This window comes from Chelonoidis abingdonii, chromosome 9, assembly GCF_003597395.2.
Source record: "Chelonoidis abingdonii isolate Lonesome George chromosome 9, CheloAbing_2.0, whole genome shotgun sequence".
Taxonomy (NCBI): domain Eukaryota; kingdom Metazoa; phylum Chordata; order Testudines; family Testudinidae; genus Chelonoidis; species Chelonoidis abingdonii.
In genome coordinates this window covers 77298424-77322461 of record NC_133777.1, presented here as the reverse complement: position 1 = coordinate 77322461, position 24038 = coordinate 77298424, and the positions used below count along the sequence as shown (strand labels likewise).

Below are 24038 nucleotides of genomic sequence, written 5' to 3'. Positions count from 1 at the left end.
GCAACCTACGGGCCGTAGAGATCGGGAGAAACAAGTCGCCACCAACGACCGCAGCAAACAGAGAAAAGGGTACAGTAGGCCATCGTTCCACCACTACAGCCGCCAGATAGCATTCAGCAAGGCCGAGATCCGTAATGGGTCTCTAGCAGGCATCAACAGAAAGTAACCCCCCTCCGGCAGGTAGTTAGAGCACCATAGTTCCTGCGGAGACCAATCCTACAGCCCACGGTAGGTATTAAATGTATGCAAGAGGATGTCAAGGATTCCAATGAGGAGGGCTGGGGGGATCTGCAGCGACACGCACCACAGCCTCGGCTAGGCCGCCGCAGCAATCTGTGACTACCCCCATAGAGTGACTAACGAGGTCAACGGAAAGAGAACGGACCGCTAGGTAGGCTGCAAGGCGGCCTGCTTCCGGTCCTCCTACCTCCCCCATGAGGGCCCATGCAGCCCAGGAGGACCTGATGGAAAATACCCCCAGCGCTAGAGAGCGCAAGATGGGACTTTGTTCGGGAGCACTGGAACATCGTCGAGGAAATCCGGCAGATCACCTCGTGATAGGGACGCGGAGATCACGACGATGACTGTCCCCCAGTGGGCCCCGATACACAGCACCCGTTGGCCACCGAGGCGGGCAAGCAGGGGCAGAACCTCGACGTAGGGGTCCGATGGGCGCGCCCACAGCGGACCCGCCCGCTCCAACCGGTTTCAAAAAGAGTGTGGACTGAGGACAGCAGCCCCTGTGGGTCGGGAAAGGAAAAAACAACATAGCGGAGCCGCACCCCTGGAGGTATTCCAAGGGGCCAAAGGCACTGGGTATCACAGGGGTGGGAGGGACAGGACAGAGCTAACAGGAGCTAGGGCAGGATCAGGGAGGAGAATCTGAGAAGGGGTTCGAGACGGGATCCTGAGCCCTATTAGGATGAGCCACTGGAACGAGATGGGCTCTTCTGGTCAGGGCTCAGGGATCTGGGAAGTGGGAAGAGCGGACCCCTAATGATGACCGGGCGCACGCAAGTGGCACGATGGGCAGCCTCGGCATCTGGAATAGAATGTTTGTCAATGGAAGGTACCAACCGCCGATAGGAAAGAGGCGGGTCTCCACACCCAAGAGATACCCCTGGGACGGTTGGCTCCAGGCAGGGGCCGGTGGCCGTCGCTAATGGGCTCGCGGCCAGGGAACAGAGGGCCCCCGCGCCGCGTGTCGGATGCGGAATCCGGGGACCAGCTCAGAGGTGGAAGCAGAAGTAGCGGTAGGGAAAGGAACCGGGGACAAGGGACGGTGTTTGGGATCGCCCAGATCGAGGCTCCAAGCTGGCAGAGGGTGTCTCCCCTGCGTGACTGGGGTCAGACCCAGAGGCCTCGAGTCTCTCAAGTGGAGGAGATCTGCCCCGTCCACCACCCGGGCATCCTCGCTAGCACCTGCGGATGCCCCACCTCAGCCTACTCGCAGAGACGTGAAGTGGGAGGGAGTGGGAAGACATCCCTTGGGGGTTCCACGGGAAGGCGACCCGAGGAGGCGGCGATTATCCTCCGGTTGCTATTGCCCGATGTCCCTAAGCCAGGACCCACAAGGGAGATATCAGGGGCAAGCGGAAGACCGGTCACCGGCGCCCCCCTTCCTAGACTTTTTCCGGGGCGGCCTCGATCTGCGGGTTTAACGAACTCGGCCTTCGCTGCCCCGCATTACCCCATACACTAAGGACACAGACCCTCAATGGTGCATCCTGGGGGTGGCTAACAGGGGATCAGGATCGAGAGGAGCAAAGGAGCACAATGGCTCAGGACTCCAGGAGGCAGATGGTGGACGGCAGAAGTGAGGGAAGATATCCCCTTGGGAATGGCCATCTCCACAAATGCCCGGCAAGAAGGATATCCCCGCTGACACCACTCCTCATACGCAAAATGACCTGAGAAGGAGGAGGAGGAGGCAAGCTTATCGGGTGCTAGGGCAAAGCCGGGAAACAAAGTGCAGCAAATAGAACAGGGCCAGCGGCACCTGCAGGGGCTACAGGAGGTCGGACGCTCCTCCGTGCTGGGCCAGGAGGCAATCCCTTCCGGAACGTGCCCATCGCACAGCAGAGAGCACCGGGCCTCCACCTGTCGAGGTGTTGCACACCGGTTAGTGGGCCCCCTGGACTAGAAAGTGACCAGAAAGACCCCATAAATCGAGCGGCTACCACCGCACGGCGCCGGCGGCAGCTTTAAGAAAAGCTGCAACTATGACGGCGGACCGAAGTATAATGCCAAAACTGAGAGTGTTGGAAGGGCGGAGGTCTCCTATGAGCCCAATGGAGAGGAGCATGGATGAACAGGAGAGATGGCGTCCAGAGGCAGAAAGGGCGAGCGGCAAACAGAGGCAGGCATTGGACAGAAAGGAGGGACGGATGTCAAGGACCCAGGGAACCCCAAGTCTTCCACGGCTCAGGGGCGAACAACGCCCTCCTACCGCTCAGGCCTCCGCTCTTAACCGCCTCCTGGGCGGGCTCGATGCGAGGTAGAGACAACTTCCCGTACATTCTGGAGGCCGCCAGAATGGCCGTGGGCCCCACCCACCCTGCCAACGCCGCCGTAGGTTTCTCACGTGGGCGTGAGCGGGCACCAGAGGACCGGGACGCGTCGTGCTTCTGGTAAGACGGAAGGTCCGCGGCCGCTGTGATGGTGTGGAGCAGTGGTCGAGGACGGCGGCAGGGCGGGGGCCGCGCCACCTGGGCGTATGCTTGGGGGCCAGGGAGGGCACCGCGAGCTAGTGAAGGCGGGAACAGCGGGAGGGATGCGCAGCGGGGCCGGACTGCGGGGGCGAAAGTGGGGGCAGTTCCGCCATGGAGGCTGCCTTTTTAGGGGGGCTCCCTTACCTTTTCTCCCACCCGACCCTTCCCACCGGCTGGGGGAAGCTTCCCCCCGATGGAAGGGGGAGGGAAAACCGTAGCATGGCAGCGGAGGTCTCCCCAGGTACTCGCCGCGTTTGCCAGTTGCCCCAGCAGTGCGGAGGTGCTGGATCAACGGCAGCCGGCGGGTCGAAGGTTATGGCATGCAGAAGCCCTTCCCTCTTTCCTTTCCATGACCAGAGCGGTCGAGAGGAGGAGCTAGCTACTCCAGGCCCCGAGAAGCAGGCTTGCTTCCTCACAGTAAAATTATTTTTAGCCCCAGGCTAACAAAATCCCTAGTACCTTGGTAACCACAATGACAGGTTGCTCCAAGTTATCAGGCAACCTGGATCATTAAGATCTCTACATAGAAGGCAGTAGAGTAGCTTACTTTAATTAGAACCACTGCCAGCAATCAAGGAGGCTATTCAGGGCACCTGGGTTAAAAAGGAGCTCCTCGTCAGGCAGGAGGGCCAGCGGGAAAGGAGCTTGTGTGAGGAGCAGAAGGCAGGAGCTGAGAGTAAGGTGGGTCATATACCTGCTGGGGATTGAGAGAGAACAGCATCCACAGCCATGGAGGAGAGGTCGGTGAGTGGGATAAAGAAGTGTGTGAGGCCTGAAGTACCCAGGGAATTGTAGCTTCGCAGCTGTAAGGGAGGCACTATGCAGCTTGCCGAATCCACAGACCCTGGGCTGGAAGCGTGGTAGAGGGCGGCCTGGTTCCCGCCAAACCTCCCAACTCCTGAGCCAGACGAGGAGGAGCTGACCCAGGGCGGTGGGTTCCGACAAAGGGGAAATCACTGAGGTGAACAAATCTGGCAATAAGGCTAGGACCCAACCAAGGTAGAGGAGGAACTTTGTCACAAGAGGTATGATGTCAGTGATTTTCTCTCCTGGCCATCATCTCCACCCTCTGACAAACAGAGGCTGGGACACCATCCGTACCATCCTGGCTAATAGCATTATGACTTACCCCATGTATTTTATAGTTCTCTTTAACCCTTTAGTCCTAGCTTCACTACGCTCGCTTGGCAACAGAGTTCACAGGTTGACTATCGTTGCTGCCTTGAAGAGACTTCCTTTATTTGTTTTAAACCTGCTGACCATATACATTTCATTTGGTGGCCTTAGTTCTTATATTACGGAACAAGAAATACTTTTCCTTATTCACTTTCTCCACACCACTTTTATTTTTATATCTCTATCATATCACGCTGCTCTTTGTCCAACTGAAAAGTCCTAGCCCTCCATTTAATCTCTCTCTATGGGACCCGTTCCAAACCCTAATCATTTTAGTTGCCCTTCTTCTGAATCTTTTCTAGTGCCAGTATATCTTTTTTGAGATGAGGAAACCACATCTGTAATGCAGTATTCAAGTGTGGGGTACATGAGTTTATTAAGGGCAATATATATTTTCCATCTTATTCTCTATCCTTTCTTATGATTCCTTAACATCCTGTTTGCTTTTGACTGCGCTGCACCACTGCAAGGACATCTCAGAGACACCGACAATGCACCCAAAGATTCTTTCTGATTAGGTGTATGCTAAATTAAGCCCCCATCATTATTGTATGTATAGTGGGGTTATTTTGTCCATGTGAATTATTTTACATTTATCCACATTAAATTTATTTGCCTTTTGTTGCCCAATCACTTAGTTTTGTGAGATCTTTTTAAGTTCTTCACAGTCTGGTTTGGTCTTAACTATCTTTGAGCAGTTTCAGTTATCGTCTGCAAACTTTGCCCCTCACTGTTTACCCGCTTCTCCAGTCATTTATGATAAGTTGAATAGGATTGTCCAGGACTGACCCTTGGGGAAACACCACTAGTTCGCCACTCTCCTTCTGAAAAATTTACCATTTATTCCGTACCTCTTTGTTCTTGTCTTGTAAACATTCTCCAATTCATGAAAGGAATCCTCCTTCTTATCCCATGACATACTTAATGTTACGAAGAACCTTTGGTGAGGACCTTGTTCAAAGGCTTTCTGGAAATATAAGTACACTATGCCACTGGATCCCCCTTCTCCACATGTTTGTTTGATCCTTCAAAGAACGTCTAATAGATTAGTTATACATTGAATTTTCCCTTTACAGAAACATGTTGACTTTTTGACTCCCAACAATTGTATTGTTCTATGTGTCCTGGCATTTTATTCTTTTACTATTGTTTCGACTAATTTGCTGATACTGATGTTAGACTTACTGTTGTCTGCGTAATTGGCCCCGGATCAACCTCTAGCAGCCCTTTTTGTTCTAATATCTCGGTGATCAGCATTGACTAACTTCTGTCTGGTACAGGGAAGCTGATTTTAATAGGACCAGTAAACAAGCCATAGTTAGTTAGTTCTGCAAATTTCAACATTTGAGTTCTTTCAGAACTCTTGGATGAAATGCCATCTGGTCCCGTGACTTTAGTTTATCAATTATATTAAGTTATCAATTAATTCCAAAACCCCTCTTGTGACGCTTCAGTACGAATGTGACAATTCCTCAGATTGTCAACTACAAAAGGACGGCTCAGGTTTAGGAGAATCTCCCTAACATCCCTCAGCCGTGAGAACTGAGGCCTGGTCTACCACTACGACAAGTTATAATCGATTTTAGCAGTTTATTAAAACCGATTTAAGCGCGCAACCCGTCCACACTTACGAGGCCCTTTTAGTCCAATAATCTAGCGGCTCTTTAAACCGAGTTCTGTATCTCTCCCCGACAAGAGATAAGTAGTGCTGATATGATAATACGATTTCGGAATATAGGGTAGTGTGGCTGCAAATATGCGGTTATTGGCCCGGCCAGTTTATCCCACAGCGCACCTTGTGACCTACCGCTCTGACAGCAATCTGAACATCAGATGCTAGTGGCAGGTAACCAGGAAAAAGCCCATGAATTTTGAATTCATTTCCTGTTTGCCCAGCGTGGAGCTCCTGATCAGCACCGGTGGCGATGCAAGTCCCATCCAATCCGAAAAGAGGTCGAGCATGGACCATACACACCCCGTAGGCAAGATAACATGGATATCTGCATCGCTGTTTATGGGCGCAAACTCTGTTCTATCGAGCTCCGTTCCAAGAGGGAAATGCCAAGCATTTGAAAAAAATCTCCAGACAGAGGCCACAGCAGGGACTCAGCATAGTGCTACCTCCACAGTCCCTTGATTTTTCCACCTAAGTGGCATTTTAGTAAGGATGCAAATAGGCTGATGGTATTTTGTGGCACACTGTAGAGGATCAAATCTGCTTTTGTGTATGTTTAGGTGCGTCTTTCTATTTGTCAGTCCATCTCAGAGACGATAAACCAGAGGTGGAAAGAGGGAAGGCATAAAGCTCATTGTAAACGTGGGGAGGAGTGACTGTATAACTAACATGATAGAAAAGAGATTGAAACTGAGAGTAATATTCTACCCCCAACATCCAATTTACATAGTCACAAGAAAAATATTTTCTCACAATTTCTGACAGAAATTATAATATGGACTTTCCTTTAAAAAGATGTGCAGAAAAACTGTGTATATGCCCAGGGGCTTTGTACTCCTCTGCATATGCCTATGTGGCATTAATTATTTTATAATGTATTTATGGTAGCAACTAGGAACCCCAATCAAGGATCAGGGCCCAGCAGACTAGTAATTGTGCAGATAAAATAACAAAGACTGTCCTATGCCAGAGAATTTACAGTCCAGGTGTCAGACAAGATGTGCCAGGTGGACAAATCCGCTGGAGATGAGTGAAGATATAAGGTAACAAAATGAACAGAGTTGAGAAGAAAAATGGAAGCATCATTAGACCGAATCAAGCCTAGATAACAATTACAAATGGACACATAGGATAAAGCAAACTATACCAGGAAGTCCTATCCTGAGCCAATACTTGATGTATTGTAGCAGGAACGCTAGAAACTACTATAATTAAGGTTGTATAACGTTCTCCATTCCAACCACCTGTTTTCAGCTGCTCATCTATTTCTGAAACTTTGACCTTTTGGGGCTGAATTTTTCTGCCCATTAGATTTTGGGTTTTTTTTTAAATTTAAGTTTGAGTACAAGAAGAAAGTCCAGCAGGTGGGACTTTTTACAGGCAAAGGTGTCACTCAGCATGTATCAGGATTGCAGAGTTTGACTCAGACAGTGGGAAAAGTGGATTTTACTGACTATCTGTCTTCTCTTGAATAGCTCTACAGACAAAAATGGTAGGGAGCAGAAAATTGGCTTTTGACTGGGAAATAGATATGACTATGTTATAACCCATTGAAAATCGAATATGGTACCTGTGCAGCAGTTTGCATGGAAATTTTCACCAAGCTTACTAAAGAGCCAATTCTGCCACTCTTGTGCATGCTGAGTAGCACTTTATTTGGCAAGTACTCCCATTGTAACAAACAGGACTACGATTTTTTTCTACTGCTACTTTTTTCTTTTATAAGATTATTGGAAATTCCATAAAAAGCTATGATAAGAGAACTTCAAGAATCAGGACACGACAAAGTTACCATTACTGAGATTGTAAACTGTTTGGGCCAAGGGCCATCTTTTTTGTTCCATGTTTGTACATCACCTAGCACAATGGGGTCCTGGTCCAGGACTAGGGCTACTAGGCATTATGATAATACAATAAGTAATAATAGTGAACAATTAATGTTGGATACATAACTGACCTTTTATATCTATGTGTAATTTCAATACAGTCTTTAATCGCATGATCACAAAGTAGTTCTCAAATAAGACATTATAATACACAGTCCATTCTATAATCTTACATATCCCACGTGTAGCAAATTGAAGAACTGGGTACTTCACTATGTATGCCAGATAGTCAATGATAGTAACATAGATATTATACAACACACGATACTGTAACACACACTGTACTGCATATTACGCCTGACTACACAGACCAATATTGCATATTTGCTGGTATTCATATGCTGCTAAATTTGTATCTGAATTACTTCCAAAGTTAATTGCCTAATCTTTGAATTGCACCTAAGAAAGTCTGCTGCGTGTGTGCAGCTATGATAGTTTCATAATTATCTGGCTTATCTCCTGAATTTCCCTGATGGAGAGTTCTGCTACTGTTTGAAGGAAAATGTATAGCTCATGGGTGCTGACTACATATTAAAATACAGACCTTAGAGTTTAGAAAGTTTATCATATATAGAGCCTGCTCCTGCTGCAACTGAACTCAATGGCAAAGTTCCTATCGACTTCAGTGACTAAAGAGTCTAAGATGGAGATTTTCAGAGTTGCCTAAGAGGGATTTGGATGTCCAAGTCTCCCTGTTGAAATCAATACAAATAAACTGGATCATTATAACAATGAAAATAGTTCAACTATACAAGAACAAAAGCAGATTACAAAAGACCATGTGTTTCAGAAGGTTGTAGAAAAAAATGGCATGATAACATAATTCAAGTTTGTATCATAATAAAACATACATATTGGGAGGGCAGAGTTAAGGTTAATTCTGCAGCCTTAATGTTGACATTTGCATTAATCATGCAATATATAATTTTTTCTTAATGGAGCTTTATGGTGTGAGATTATAGCTAATGCTCAAAGATGTCTGAGGTTTCTGCCATTTTATACTTCTGCCACCTTTTATAGCTCAGCATGTCAAAGTATTGCAAGAAAGCTGTGATTACCTAGGATATTAGTATGCCACACAGTGTGGTCACTAGGAGTGTCACTGCAACAGTGGGGATAGAACCCACACTCTTATTCCAAAAAGCGCAAACATTTAATAATGGAGCTAAAGGTACTCCTGTGAGCATTCTGCACCAAAAATTTAAAAAATTCTGCACAAAATATTTTAAAATTCTGCAATATTCTGCAAGTTTTATTTGTCAATAAATAAATGCAGAGGTTCCAGCATGGTAGGGGAGAGCCCAGGCCACTGGCTTCACAAAAGTGGGAGATCACCCTGCAGCACCCCCCTCCCACACACACACACGGGACACCAACTCTTCGGTGAGGCTGCAGCTGACCCTCACACAGCACAAGGCCTGGACCTGCCCCAGAAACACCCTGGGGCCCTGCCCCAGGTGCACGGCAGGCAGGCTCAACCAGCAGGATCGAAGTGTGAAGGGGCTCAGTGTAGGGGGATCCAGGTGTGAAATGAGAGGATTATGTATGGGACAGTCTGAGTGCAGGCTGCTCAGTGGGGGGTTTAGGTGTGGGGGATCTGGATGCACAGAGGCTTGGGGGGGCATGTTCAGTGCAGGGGCAATGAGACTCTGCAGGGGCTTCCAGGGGAAGGTGGTTGGGGCTTAGCGGCGGGATCTGGGTGTGGGGGTCTCAGCGGGGGGAATCTGGTGCTGGGGGATTGGGGCATGGTGAGGTGGGGGTCTGGGTGCAGCTAGTTGAGGGGTCAGTGGTGTGGGGACCTGGATGTGGGGGCTCAGAGTGGTGCAGGGGGTTGGAGCTTGTCAATGTGGGGGTTTGAGTGCAGGGAGCTCAGTGGGGGGTGGTCTGGGTGCAGGGGGTCTCCAGATGCATAGGTTGAGGTTCAGTGGGGTGGGGATTGGGTATGAAGGGCTAGAGGGGTTCTAGATTTAGTGGGTAAGGCTTGGCTGGGGGTGTCTGGGTATGGGAGGTCTGGATGCATGGGGGTTGGACAGATGGGAGAGCAGCTCCCCATACAGTGACCCCTTCCTCCACAGCTGAGGAGTGATGGGGACAGGAAGCAGGAGATGATGCTGAGCTTCCTGCAGCTGGGGAAGGTTTCTGGAGGTGGGTCTGACACAGACCCAGCCATTCCTTGCAGGGGAAGAGGAAGTCCCATCCTATCCTGCCTCCAGTCCACCTGGTACTAGCAGCTGATCCCAGATCTGAGTAGAAGCCACTGTCTGGGGTGTTCTCAGCCTTGTGGTGATTTACCTCTGCTGGCTGCTCCAGGTGCCTGAAACGATGTGCCTGCACTGCTAGGGAGTGGTGCATGACTGCTCTTGCAGTTTCCCTGTCAGAAATTCATTCTTCTGGGGGGAAGTAAAGAAATCTGCAGGGGACGAGTTCTGAGCATGCACGCACAGTGGCACAGAATTCCCCTAGAAGTATTTGAAAGAAGACTATCTATTAACTATTATCAATGTACAGCCAATGGCATACAATTGAGTTCTAATTCTGTCCTAGCAGTGATAGAAACCCATACATGGATTAGTCAATTTGTTACAGTATTTAAATTAATTGTATTGAAATTGTCAGTGTATGAATGTGCTGCATTACTTTGGGGATAAATTCTTCCTTGGTTTCTTGTTTCAGGTGAGACCATCAATTTTAACTGTTGCTTCCCCAACCCTTTTCTTGTCTTCTCTTCTACCTCAAACAAACATTGTGGAAATCATTTAATAGTATATACATGTAATAAATAAATAAATAAAGCATGTAAGAGAAAGACAAACCTATTCAAGATGCAGCCCTTTTCTGCTTTTGTTGACTTTTTAACAGCTTAAAAGAAAAGTGTGCATGACATTTTTTGCAACAGCTGCAAGAAAAAGAAAAGGAGTTTTTTGAGAGATCCATCCAGAAACTGGGGGTAGTCTTTGCATTTATGCTGGGATTATTTTCAATGTTACCAGCATTTTGTGGGTCAATAAGAGGCAATTAGGTTGTATGGCAGGAGAGCAAAGCAAAAGGGAGTAGAGGAGTAAGAATCCACAGGGTTGTCATGAATGGGGCATGGATTCCTTAATTTAGGACTAGTTTTTAAGTATTTTCCTTCTTTTGATGAAAGATTTTTTTTTTTTGCAATCTACTTTCTTCAGTGAGACATTTGACATTTCATTTTAACATATTTTCACAAATCTCCCTCATTCACACTGATCTCCCGAGACAAGTTGCGAGTGAGGGCTAGGTATTGCTTTGGGATGCAGGAGCGAGCCTGCAGGGCTGCTGGAAGGCCTGGCAGACACAAAGACATCAATGCATTGGTTTACACTCTGTTCACGTTTTGAAGGTTTTCTTTGCAACCATGAGGACTTCCCTCCAACCTCGCCTCCGCCCCGCCTCCCCTGAAAAATCAGATTCCAGCGCATAAGCTGGCAGCCTCTGAAAAACAAAAACACCGGCCCACTGAGCTTAGTGCAAGTCAGGCCCAGTGATATTCCTCCCAGCATGACATTGGGATGCACGAGCCCAAGGCATGGGGGAGTTGCAGCCTTACGTGCATTTTGCACGGGGCAGACCTAGAGGGGCCGGAGAGGTAGCGCGCAGCAGACTGGGGCAAGGCTGCTGCAGGCGCCGCTGCTCTGCCTCCGCCGCCTGGGCTCCCTTCCGGACGGCGCCCGCGATCCCGCTCTCCTCTTTTTGCCTCGCGCCTGCTCCGGGCCTCCGCTGCTGAGCGCGAGGAGCCAGGGAGCGCGTGCGTGCGCGCGAGCCCCCAGTGCCAGTGCAGCAACGGCGGCGGCGGCGGCCGCCTCTTGTTTACCAGCATTAACTCTGCACCGTGCGCGCGAGGAGGAGCGGCGAGAGGGGGAGACCTGGCAGCGGCAGCAGCAGCAGCAGCGCGGTGCAAGCCCTCCTGCAAAGGACAGCGACATACTTAAATACAGAGCAGCAGGGCCTCCCCTTTTAGCCTCCCCCCTTGGAGGAATTACGGACCCCTTTGCAACAAGCTCCTGGGCTTTGACCTTCAGCAAACCGGACCCCCCGCCTTCCCACTACGGCCCTCCCCCTCCGCCCCCGCACACTCCCCCTGGCTTGGGTTGGACAAGAAGCGGGGAAGGTTTGCAGCGCGCACGCACGCACAAGATTCAGTTGTGTTTGGATTTTTTGTGGCATGGAAAAGCAGCAGCTAGCAGGGATGTGAGGAGGCGAGCAGCAGCAAGAGGAGGAGGAGAAGTGCTGAGCTGCTCAGCTCTGCCTGCTGCCGCTTTGTGTGTGTCCTGGATTTTTTTTTTTTGGAGGGAGCTGGTGGCAGCAGCGCTAAGACGAGGAAGAGGGGGAAGCCTTTTGATTCATTTTTATTCCGCATTTATAGGGTCTTCAGCCACCTGGACTTACTGTTTTTGTTTTTTACTGTGGGGGAAGCTTGAAGGGGGGAATCCCTTTGGAGCAGCTTCAGGTCTGTGCTTGGGGGAATAATCTCCAGTCTTGGGAAGCTGTATTTCCTTCTCCCTCATAAGATTGTTTTGCATTCCCCCCCGCCCCCTTTCCCATCCAGATTTTTTTTTTTTTTTTGCGTGTGTTTGCTGCGCCTGTGTGGTGTTTGAAAATGGAGGCTGAAGATACAGACCGCCAGCCTCAATGTGCTTCATGTTTGCGACTTCTGTGCACATTGTATCACTGCAGGCAGCGCTGAGGGGAGTGTTGCTTCGCCCTTTCTGGGGGAGCCCCAACCCAGCATTTTCATTGTTGTCTGTGGGTGGCTTCTCCGGCAGAACAGCAGTGAGGGAAATAGAAACCTTTTAATTTTCAAACCCAAAGGGGTGTTTTTTGTGTGTGCGTGTGGGAGGAGGAGGTAATTTTCCCCTCTCCCTAGGTCTCCCCTAGGTCTCCCCTCACTCTCCCAATTTATAGCTCTTCTGTGTGAGTGGAGGAGGGGGAGAAATTTGGACCTTTTTTTTTTTTTTTTTTTTGGAAAAGGGGATTTTGTCCGTAATTTAAAAAAAAAAGGAATGAAGTCTGGCGCTGGAGGAGGGTCCCTGACCTTATTCTGGGGGTTTCTGCTCTTCTTTGCCACACTTTGTCTGTGGCCAACAAATGGAGAAAGTGAGTATTTTGCGTTTCATTTAACATGGTGGAGGGGGGTGCGCTTGTTTTGCACTGCGGTGGCTTTTGAGTTTCAGGGGCTGCTTGTGTTTTCCTGTTCTTGAGTCTGCTCCTTAAGCACATTTAATAGGCTGAGTTCAGGCTGCTCTTTCCTCTCTCCTCGCTTGGAGTGGATGGCTTTGATATTCCTTAATTTAACCAGAGTTTAGACACTTTCCCGTGCCTGAAGAGTTAATAGTGTTCATTACTTCTCTCCAACCCCCTCATCTGTTCACCCACTGTGTTGATTTCTTAAAGCTTCTCCAGATTTTCCCCTAATATTCAGATTTTAAACTCCCAAGAGTGTAAAGTGCCCAATAAACATCGAAAGGCCCAGGAATACTTCCTTCCAGTGTTTGGAAGGGAACACTGGATGCCTTTTTTTAAAATCAGGGTTTAATACCTCTAAGTGAAAGGATTTCTGTGAATGAGCAGGCAGTGTTTTTGTGTTTGTTTTTTGCGCAGTGGCAGTATAATAACCAATGAAGTTAATCTGAGGTGTGATTATTGCTAGTTGAAAACTTTTCCCTTCTTGGGATGCACAGATGTGAAAGGACTATATGCCAGCCTAGAGAGACCACTGAGCTAATATTTTACATAGATCTGTACAACGTGGGGGGAAGGGGACGGACAAATGTATTGACGATTGGAAGGATTAGAGGCTTAGAGACGAAGAAATCATTACATAAGCTGTTTTTATATCTAGAACTGAAGTTCTGCGGTTGATTCTTTTAAAAGAGCACGAGTTGTTTTCGTCTTTGTGGGTGTTTAAATTCTGCGTTGTGGAAAACGTGGTTCCTTGTGTGTGTGTGTGTGTACGCTCTGAAAATGGTTGTGTCTCCAGTGCACAACGATGTCTGGTGTGGATTCTTGCGGCTGTTGTTGGTCTTTTCGGAATCGCACTGTCTGGCCGTGTTGTTTGGGAGTTGCAAAAGCCCCGACTTTGTTTTTGTACATTTCAAACCTGTGATTATTTTCTCTGCCCGCCCTCTTTGGTTGTAGGGGAAAATAGAAAGGGGGGGGGAATGGTGGGAGCTGACATGGACTAGATTGCAATGATCAGTATATTAATCGGTGCGGATGATCAATTTCCTTCTGTTTTGTTGTTTTGGATTGCTGGCCCCTAACATTACGGTTACTTTGGCCCCCGTTTTGGGGGGAGATTGGGGGTGTTGTTAAATGGGCCTTTTTATTTCAACCATTTTAACATTGTGCTCAATCTCCCTCTGTTTGTCTTTCAGTGTTTGTGCAGACAGGAGGTTTTCTTAATGCTAGATCCGTTCCCACTAGCCGAATGGTTTAACTTTTTTAAAACTCCCTAACCATTAATTAACGTCACTCATTTTTACTTGCGAAAAGGTGTGCGGAGGAGAAAGTGCATTTCATCCATTCAAATATGAGGAAAGAATTCCTGACACTTAAAAACATAAAACCACCCAGGCGCTTCTTTAAGTAGTCAGTTTAAGTTGGAAAATAAGTTCTTGGATGTACCAGCAATTAAACCAGTTGTAGAAACGTTTCGGGCAAAGCTAGGGTAGATGGAATCTGTAAGACATGTCGAGTAATATTGTATTTCGTTAGACAGTGAATGCCAATTAACTCTTTGAAAGTCAGGGCACAGCTTGGCTTTTAACATTGTAATGCTTGGGCTAGCAAGGGCTTGGGAGAGTTTTCTTTCCTTGGGTAAGTCGAACTTTTTTAGCTAGAATTGCTTTCCAAAGAGGAGATTAATCCTCAGGGTTGAAAACTAAACCCCCAGAGCTTGCTGATTTTGGTTGGTGGTGGTGTGTGTTGGTGGCTAGAAGAATCAAGGTAAACGGATGATTGATAAGTGTAAAAAAATTAAACGTTTATTCTGTCAGTTTAAGAATACACTAGCCCAATGTTCTTGAATTATTTTTAGCAAGTCCAGAACATCTGCAAGTAAGAATGGTTGAGAGGAGAAACATTCTCTTAACAGAAGCAACAGCAATACATAAGATTTTATTTTTCAGTCCCTTGAAATGTTTGTGTTTGGGCCATCTAGCTAAAATGACTCCGTTAATAAATCTCACATGAAATACTTTTATTTTGAGGACGATCCAGGCATTTCAATATGACAAAATAAGATGAGAAGCTTGTCTTAGCTGAATACTGCCTCTAATTACGTTGACTTCGTAGTTTGCAGTTTAATAGCCTTTGTTTTCACAAGTTATTACTGAAAGAACTTCACTGCTAAGGGAAAAAATGACCCCAAGACAGATGTTTTGCATCACTTTGTATTCTTTCCTCTCCCCACAATAGAGGAAGGAGGATTGATCTTATTTTTATTTTTTTTTCATATATAATGATGTAGCTAAAAGGCACTTCCATTTCTGGTCAAACAAGCAAGGCATTCCTAAATAGGAGTACACTGGTGATACAACAGAGAGGAAAAAAAATTCTTTAAATCTCATATCTTACTGATTTATTGTGACCAAAAAAATCTTTAAAATGCAAATACTTTGAAAGGAAAAATTCCAATTAGCAACATGCACAGAAAAAAAATATTCACAATATAGGAGCGTTTTGTCAAAAGAGCAAAGAAATCCATTCCTGAGATAAACTTTGAATGCAGGTGTCGTAATTCATGTGGTATGTAAGATGGCTAGGTGTTGCGGGGGGAACCTTTAAACCTTGAGGCAGGTTTAAGATGCACCCTAAACTCAGAATGTCTTTTTTTTTTTTTTTTTTTTTTTCCCCCCTGTGTAAGATCACCAGTATTGAGCATATTGAAATTTAGCTTAAGTTTCCTTACCTTAGGTATTTAGGGAGGGAAAAAGCTGAAAGGGGTGCCTTAAAAAATTAGACACCTGGAATAAAAATACCATTAGAGTGGTACCTGGTGTAATGCTACTTTGGACCCATAGCTATGTCAACGAATCTGTTTATCTTGGCTTTGAACATTAGCCCATACGTGCAGCCTACACTTTGTTCCAAATGTTTATTAACTAACAATAGTACATGCTGGCATCTTTAGAGCCATATTTCAAGATGCATAGTAAAAAATCCTTATGAATGTAGTCAGTGTAGGTGTGTAGCATGAACATCAATATCTCCTAATATGCTTGGTGATGAGAGTTGAATGAGTTACATAATTCTTTGGGCAATTTAGATACTGAACAGGAAATGTTTCAGTATTAAAGGGATTGATAATAATCAGGTACACTGGAAATAACCTCTAAATATCCCTTCTCTCTTAACAATAAATTATGATTAGAGTCCATCGGAAAAAACAGTGAGGTAATCGATGCTAACACAACAAGAAGTGTAAAGGCACATGTTAAATCATTTTAATATCAGAATCAGGACAAAGGGTTGTATGAATTACTGGCTATAAGGGTTGGGAAATGGTGGTCATTGTGCTAATATGAAGCAGAATGTGTTAAAAGGACAGAACATAGGATCTGTTATGGAATGAGGATGCATAGTAGCCAGTTTAATTGTAGAATCTGTATTTTGGGGGAGAAAAATGTTTTTCTTCCTGTAAAGAAAGTCCAACTAAAGAGTTTAAATAACTAATGACAAATATTTTGTTAGTCGTGGAGTAGTAGAAATGGTTTTTGCTTCAGTGAAACCGAAAAAATTAGTTTTTTGGTAATAGAGGAATAGTGTGAATTCTATAAACAAGCGAAAGTTGAACACGAATTCTAATAACCTTCAATCATCCTTGTTAAAATTAATGTTAGAATAACTCTAAATGCGAGTTTAATAATTTTCTTTTTGCCTTTAATTTTCTGCACTCTAGATTTCTTTCCTTAAAGCCTATACGTTTAAAGTTTTCACGAGAAGAAAAACCTGCTAGTTTTAAGTCTCTTTACACTGTTAAATGGCTAGTTTAGATCCATGTTCTTTACTTGGGATGTAGTTAAATGGTTTCAAATGTGTTTTTTTTGCTCTACTAAATTTACATTTAAGAATGTACTCATTTCTCTTCTGCTTAATAGAATCTTTGACTTAACCATTAAAATACAATACAGTATTTTTAGGGATATAAATTATTGGACTGAAGTTGTAATAGTGCTTTTAAAACTACATTAGCATTAATTAAGAACCTTTTTTGATCCATTTTTCATGCTTCTTCAGTAGACTTCAATTTTACTGGTGGTCATTGAAAGTTTTCGTTTGGTGAGTTCAGAGAAAATAGTTAATGGATTAAAATGATGAGTTATATTGGAGATAGTTTATATAATTTGTGAACAGAAAAAACTGCATGATAACATCCCTCCTGGTCTTAAATTTTAGGAGGTACAAATACTGTGTAAAAACAAACTATTTTTTACACTTTTTTTGATCACTTCATGATCTTTCATGAAACCCAACTTTCTTTTAACTTGTTTAGATGGTCATGTGTGATGTATGCATCAAGGTAGTTTACAGACTAAATTGAGTAAAATGATTTAAAGCAATAAAAATATATTCCCCCAAAAGCCTGTAATAAATTTATTGAGCAAAAAATAGAAATTAGTTTGTACCTATTCCCTCTGTACCTTGTCACACAATGTTGAATTAATCAATAAGATGTTAAAGATATTAATTTATCTCTTCCTCCTGTAATATTAAGATGTCACCTAAACTGAGGAAGCACTGCAGACCTTTGAAACCATCCCTTAAACGTTGGTTTATGACCTTAACAAATAATTTCCTGCTTTAATTTTAGTATATGTCTCCTGTTAGGAAACACTTTATGGTCTTACCTAATAGCAGCTGGCTTAATGAAAACTTCAGTAGTGGCAAATGCAATTTTGTATTGGAAAAATGTGATGACTCTGTATCCCTAAATTTAAAAAATGACTTATGCTGTATTGTAGTAAGCTGTATCTCAAGTGTTTTGAGCAATGGTTAAAGTTGTTTGCAATTATGTGTGACTTCAGTTTATTGCAGCAGTCTTTCTAACAAAGATTAGATTTGCTCTAAGTTTTCATAGATAAAAAGACTTTCTGTTACAGTTCCTGTTTCAAAGAACACTTTGAATGCAATGATGATTTTGAAGGGAAGAAATGTTTTTGCTGTTTTGATGTGTTTGACATGTATAATTTTGCTTGTCTAAGGTATTTAGACAGCCTTTTTTTTTTTTTTCCTGTGTAGTAGGTTAGCTGGAATGTCTTTTATGAACTATGAACCATTTAAAAAAAGGAAGTTTCCAAAACCTTTTATTGCACAAAAGCAGAAATCAACAAATGGTAGTTGATAAGAAGGCACGTGTAGTTTTTTAGCTAACTTGCTTTGATACTGTTTTCTTAGCTAAGTTGCAGCAGGTGCTATCTGATTTCAAGATCGGAACAGATTTCATAATACTATGTATTCTGTATATCCAAAACTATCTGGGGCAGACTTTGAAGACAGGCAAATGAATGACAATGTAGGTGTATAATATGAATGAACATTTTATACGCTCTGCAAATGGACTATAAATTTATCAACTCCTCAAAAGTCATAAACAGGTTAAAAAGTTGTTCAAGGCAGGGCTGCTAATGTTTTGTAAAGGTTTAGAAAGGAGAGTTTGGTAACTTATTGATTTATTAGGGAGATAATCTCTTACCAAAAGCTGATGCTGGTGGTGTGTTTTAGATTTTGTTCAGTCTTTTACAGATGGTTTAATTAACCTTCACAAATACTAAATCTAAGTGATCTCTCTAGATCTGTTAGTTAAATCAATGATTAATTTGTTAAATTACAAGGTACAAGCAACTTTTAGAATACAAATACAAGGCTATCTAAAATTTGTTAGTATGCTGAAAGCAAAAATTGACATAATACCTATAAAATACAGATAATATATATGTTTACAAAAGAGAACATGTCAGTTTGCTTTTGGCAAAACTGTTAAGAAACCCTGATATTAAAGCCTTGATTTTAATCTACTCTAAATAATAACTTCAGATTTTTCAAAAAGCTCAAACTACCCTCTTAACTGATAGTGCTGTTCTTGTTGTCTCGACAGTAAGTACATCAGCATGCATCATTGCCTCTCAGGCTAGTTTTGTTGATGACTTCTAGCATGTTTAATATCAATGAATTTTTCACACGTTCGCTCAGTATGCCCCTTAATCCTGATTGATGCAGTATGATCATATTTGAACAGGAATGCAGGGATAAATAAGCCTTGAAAGTGCTACAAGAACGCTCTTGCAGGAACATGGTATAATTTTACTACAAATTTTAATATAACTTATTTCTTTAATTAGAGGAATAAACTGGTTAACATTTTTCTTTGCTGACAAGTTTGTGTTTTAAGTACCACATTTATATAGACACTGTATTGTTCAGACTTCTTTGAGTTAAGGTGCATGTCTCCTACAAAATAAGGAAAAGCTCTTTTCCATCAGATAATTAACATAAGTTGTTAGTATATTTCTGTACTATAACTGCAGATGAAATAAGTACTATTAAAGATGTTGTCTTTATGTCTTGTCTATTTTTTGCTACTGCAGGAATTAATGTTGGTAATAATAGCTGAGTTTGTAAAAACACTTGTTTTTGGATGAGTTCATCTCCCACATGATGCTGGCAAAATGAAATTTTTTTTAATTGAAATAGCTCTCTGACCTGTCAGGGAGAGTGTTATCTGCAAACCTGTTGTTGGTGCCATTACATGCTATAAAGATAGCTCTGTTTACTTAGAAGTGTGAATATCCGCTCTGATCAGAGCGCTCTTTTAGTTAGGGTTTAAAAAAAATTCTTATACTTTACTACTTTATTTTGGAAAGAAGGAAAAAATGTGTGTGTCAAAATGTGAGAGTGTATAGATCACAAAAGAGCTCTTTTAATTCTGGAGATAAATGTGTGACTGTGGTATGTTTTTCCTTTAATTGGTGTTGTGGTGACCTTTCTGATTTTTCTCCAACCACACCTTCCATTATTTGAATAATTTAGTTATTCAATGGAGGTTTGTGTAACTTCTGTTCTCTTCATGCTTGAAGCAAATAGTCCAGTTTTTTTGCAGAAATAAGGGAGGATTTTTGAAGTTCAGGTGCTGGAAGTGTTCGGAGCATGATCTGAAATAGTCCAAGTATCCCTTTGTCCCTTGGAATTTAAACGTTCTCAGAGCACAATCTATTTAAATCTAATGTGTTATACCTGCTGTTAACTTTATAAGCTAGGTTTATACAAATTTCTTTTTAAATTTTTCATGATACTGTATTACAAAAATATGACCGTTTAAAAACAAATGGCTTCATAGTAAGAGAGAACATCCATAAATTAGAGCAAAAATGATGCATTTTTCTAAGTATTGTTTGTTTCAGATGCCATTATAATATACCAGGTATAACTGGTGAGCGTGCAAGTTTGAATTAGCAGAGAGTACAAAGTACGTTTTCATTGTTGTATTCAAGATATGTTCTATTTCGAAACTTTACTTGTAAAGGGCAAACTGCACAAAATGTCAGACAGGGTAATGGGCTCAGGCTTACCCCATGATGAAAATTAATCATACAAAAATCATACTGGAAACTGTTAAGTGTGTGTGTTGGGGGGGGGGCATGCTGTACATAAAAAATGTTCAGGAGCAGCAGGATATTTCAGAAGCTCTGTGTTGTGGTAAGATATTGTACAGAGAACTTTGTTACCTTAATTCTGTGTGTTTCTTGTTAGTTTGTGTTGCTGTGTTTTGTGATGTGATATCTTGTTGGTAAAACATCTGTTTCCTATATGTATGGTGTAGACCGGGGTAGGCAACCTATGGCACGGGTACCAAAGGCAGCACGCGAGGTGGCTTTCAGTGACACTCACATTGCCTGGGTCCTGGTCACCAGGCTGGGGGACTCTGCATTTTAATTTAATTTTAAATGAAGCGTCTTAAATATTTTAAAAGCCTTATTTACTTTTATGTACAACAATCGTTTAGTTATATATTATAGACTTACAGAAAGAGACTTTCTAAAAACTTTAAAATATATTACTGGCATGCAAAACATTAAAGTAGTGTGAATAAATGTAGACTCGGCACACGGCTTCTAAAAGGTTGCCAACCCCTGGTGTAGACCATTACACCCGGTTAACTACTAGATTCTGCTGAAACAGAATGGACCCTGATATAAGGCTTAAGAAGTCTCCTTGTTAGTGATAGTAGGAACAGGTGATGTGTGTCTACAGAATTTAAACTTTTGATTAAAAATAAATAGGGCTGAGGGCTTTTTTCTGGCACACATGGTTACAAAAACAACTTTACCAAACATGATCTGATTCATTGCTGTTTTTGTGGCATGTAAGGACAGGCACCTCATTTCTTTATCAGGGATATGTTGAAATTTAACATCGTTCCAATCTGTTTTACTTTAGCTATTCAGAAACCAATGGGCAGTGATCAACGGGTAAGAATCAAATCTGTTTCACTTTGGGAAAGCTATTCATAGGGAGGAAGAGATCGAAGTGGTGTGGCAAGCCACAAAATAGCCAGGAGATGTTATGGATATGAGAGGGCCTTCTAGATGCCAGAAGGACATGGTGCTGGGGTCAGGTGGTTCCAGTTGGGAATCCCTACTCATGGAAGAAACTTGGCATCCCCAAAGAGGGTCTGGGGACATGAACCTGGTAGGAATCCCAGTATCACCTCCATTACGCTGTTGAAAGAGGGATGGTTTGTGATCAGAGAGCAGTGGTGGGCCACAGTGAAACTCAGCTGAGTGAAATCAGATTGGAAATACCTTGTTTGAAATCAGTGGAATATTCTGTTTTCTCTCGATCAATGAATGCTTTCCCCAAACGTTTACCCATAGTTAAATACACATCATTGCCTAATGTACTTAAATTTCATAAATTTCCATTGGGATTAGATCCATTCCCAAAATGCCACTGGAGTTAAGAAGATGCAGAGAGAGACTTTTTTGATTTCTAGATTTTTGGCAGAAGACTCCTGTTGGCTTTATTACCAGAAACCCAGTTTAGGAGCAGAAAAATTCTCAGTGAACGCCTATCCAGTCAGGTACATCAGTGTCACTCTCCTTTTCAGCTGGTGGGAGTCTTCCAGAATTTTGGTGAGATCCCTCCTCCTGACCAGGAGAATTTTTGGCTGTTGTCCAGTTGTTTCCAGTTTTTAGCAGGTGGAAGCAGCTTGTGGTTCTGTATTAGTTTGTAGTTAAACTTTTTTCCCCCCTAAGTTTCTGGTGGCTAAGAATTTTTTGACACTGTTCTGTTTTTCATTGCTTTCCTGCAATATCCAGTCTCCCAGGAGAAACTGAGGGAAGGGGCCTCCCAGCAGTGTCAGAGACAGATGTCATTTGTTGTTAGAAAAGGTGTTTGTACACTTTTTCTTCTTTCTCCCCCTTTTGTGAGATACTGAGGTTGGACAGAAGGAAGCTCTGTAAGCCAGCACAGAGGAAAATGCCAAAGACAAGGAGAACTGCCAGTCCTATCACAGGTAGCTGGAGTTTAAAGCCTACCTTTTGGTATTCCCTGGAGACCCAGCAGAGGGGAATTTTCTGTTAACGGGTTGATCATCTTTTCTTGTAGTCCTGCCATGTGCTAGACCCCAGATGGAGGTTATTGATGCATGAACTTACCTAGGGAAAGGCCAACATTGGGAGAAATTCATCTGGTTTTGTAGTGTTGCAAAACTGAGACTTGACCTAGGTTTGTTTGAGAACAAGGGCAGGGTTTTGAGCCAGCTTGGGTTGTGAATCTGGGAGTTACCTAAGGTTTTGGACAGAAACTGGCTGAAAAAAATCATTTGATTCTGTTCAGTTTCATTGTCTGTTTTTCATGTGCTAGCAAAATGCTGTTTGAATTTCACCGCAGCAAGGAAAATTTAATAAATGAATAAATCTCCTTATTCATACCAGTTCTTATACAGGAGGCTTGTAAAACACCTCACCCTACCCCTGTGTTTTAGGCCTAAACTAAATCGCTAGAATCACAGTAAAAACCTGAGGTTGTGTCCACCTTAACAGTTTAAGTCCAAGTGTTCTGTAGAAGTGTACAAATATTCTCTTAAAGGTGGTTCATTAGTGAGCTATCATGCAGCTGTAACAGAAGTGGGAGAATTGCAGTGTTTCTATTGAATATGAGCTGTGAAAGTGATGGAGAGCTATGCAGGAAAGTTCTAGTTTTATATGCTTTTATTTTGTGTGCATCAAGAAATCAAATTTTTGTTTCCTGGTGGCTCATTGTTTAAATAAACATGTTGCATTCTCAGTAGAAGAGCTTTAGTGCCAACTGCCCACCAATCAGATGAATTAACATTTTATTGTTTCCAAGCCATACTAAGAGAACAACAGCTTTACAATTCAACACATTTGAGGAAGATTATAAAGGAATTTGGGGTGGATCACAATCAGCACTTCAAAAGCAACAATGTCAGACTTGCTCTGCAACACAGCAGAGCTCCTATGGAAAAATACTGTCATCTTAACAGATGCAGTGTTATTTTGGAGGTTCCACTGTATAAATACATAGACTGTGGTTAAACTGTGATGGCAACAGATGCAATCTCTGTTCTCAATTCTTTCATCTCTGAACAATATGTGAAAAAATCACAAACCAGAAAGCATCAAGACTGAAAATGGAGCTTCCCTACATTCTTGGGCAGTAATTTTTGGATGACTTCCTCTGTTACAGATGCACTTCCATTTCAGACAGTCCGTTTTGCAGTTAGACAGACTAAATGCTTACCTCTAAGGAGGAGTCTGGTAAGATCTAGCTATTAACAGTTTTTGTAGTGGTCTGAATGGAGCTTTATATTATTGACAATGCTTTAGAAATGCCAAGTAGACTAAAGTCAGGATTGGTTAACCTGGCAAAAAAGTTTCCAATGTTTTAACAAAAAAAGCTCAAACCCAACAACACGTGTAACTAATTTCAGTGGGCAAGCCAACATTGTGTGAAGTGTTATTGGTGTTTGTGTATTTAACATCAGTGACAGTATTTTGAAATTGTCCACAGCACATGGCAGTGTGTGTGAGAGAGAGACAGACACTTGGAATGTTTGAATCTGATGTGATGTTGCAATGCTGCACAGTTGGGTTCACACTTATTTTCTCTCTGCGGATTTGGTCCTGTTTTAATACTACTTTGACAGTTATAAATTGTGGGCTTTTTGTTTTCTTGTTTGTTTGAGCAGCAAATAAAAAAACGTACGTTGATGATGACAACATCTTTGTATTAGCCTCTATTTGTCCACTAGTGGGATAGAAAAGTCTCAAATTAAATATTATAGCTGAATTTTAAAAAATGGAGACTGGCCCATTTTATGAGCAACAGTATTGGTAGTCATGCTTGATAAAACAGGGGGTGGTCAAATATTATGTCCCTAGCCTCTGTTTGCCAGAAGCTGGGAATGAGCAACAGGGGATGAATCACTTGATGATTACTCGTTCTGTTCATTCCCTCTGGGGCACCTGGCACTGGCCACTGTTGGAAGACAGGATACCTGGCTAGAGGACCTTTGGGCTGACCCAGTAAGGCCATTCTTAT

At 43.3% G+C, this 24038-nt stretch overlaps 1 protein-coding gene and 1 pseudogene across 1 annotated transcript in view; both read left to right on the top strand.

Annotated features, from left to right (window-relative positions):
• The first annotated feature begins 12400 nt into the window (after positions 1-12400).
• Positions 12401-24038, top strand: part of IGF1R (insulin like growth factor 1 receptor) — a 273472-nt gene continuing 261834 nt past the window's right edge. Inside the window, exon 1 of the mRNA XM_032783031.2 lies at positions 12401-12569. Coding sequence (XP_032638922.1) covers positions 12476-12569 — 94 coding nt within the window. The 5' untranslated portion in view covers positions 12401-12475. The remainder of the gene's footprint in view (positions 12570-24038) is intronic.
• On the top strand, positions 13062-13141 carry LOC116826374 (U4 spliceosomal RNA; annotated as a pseudogene).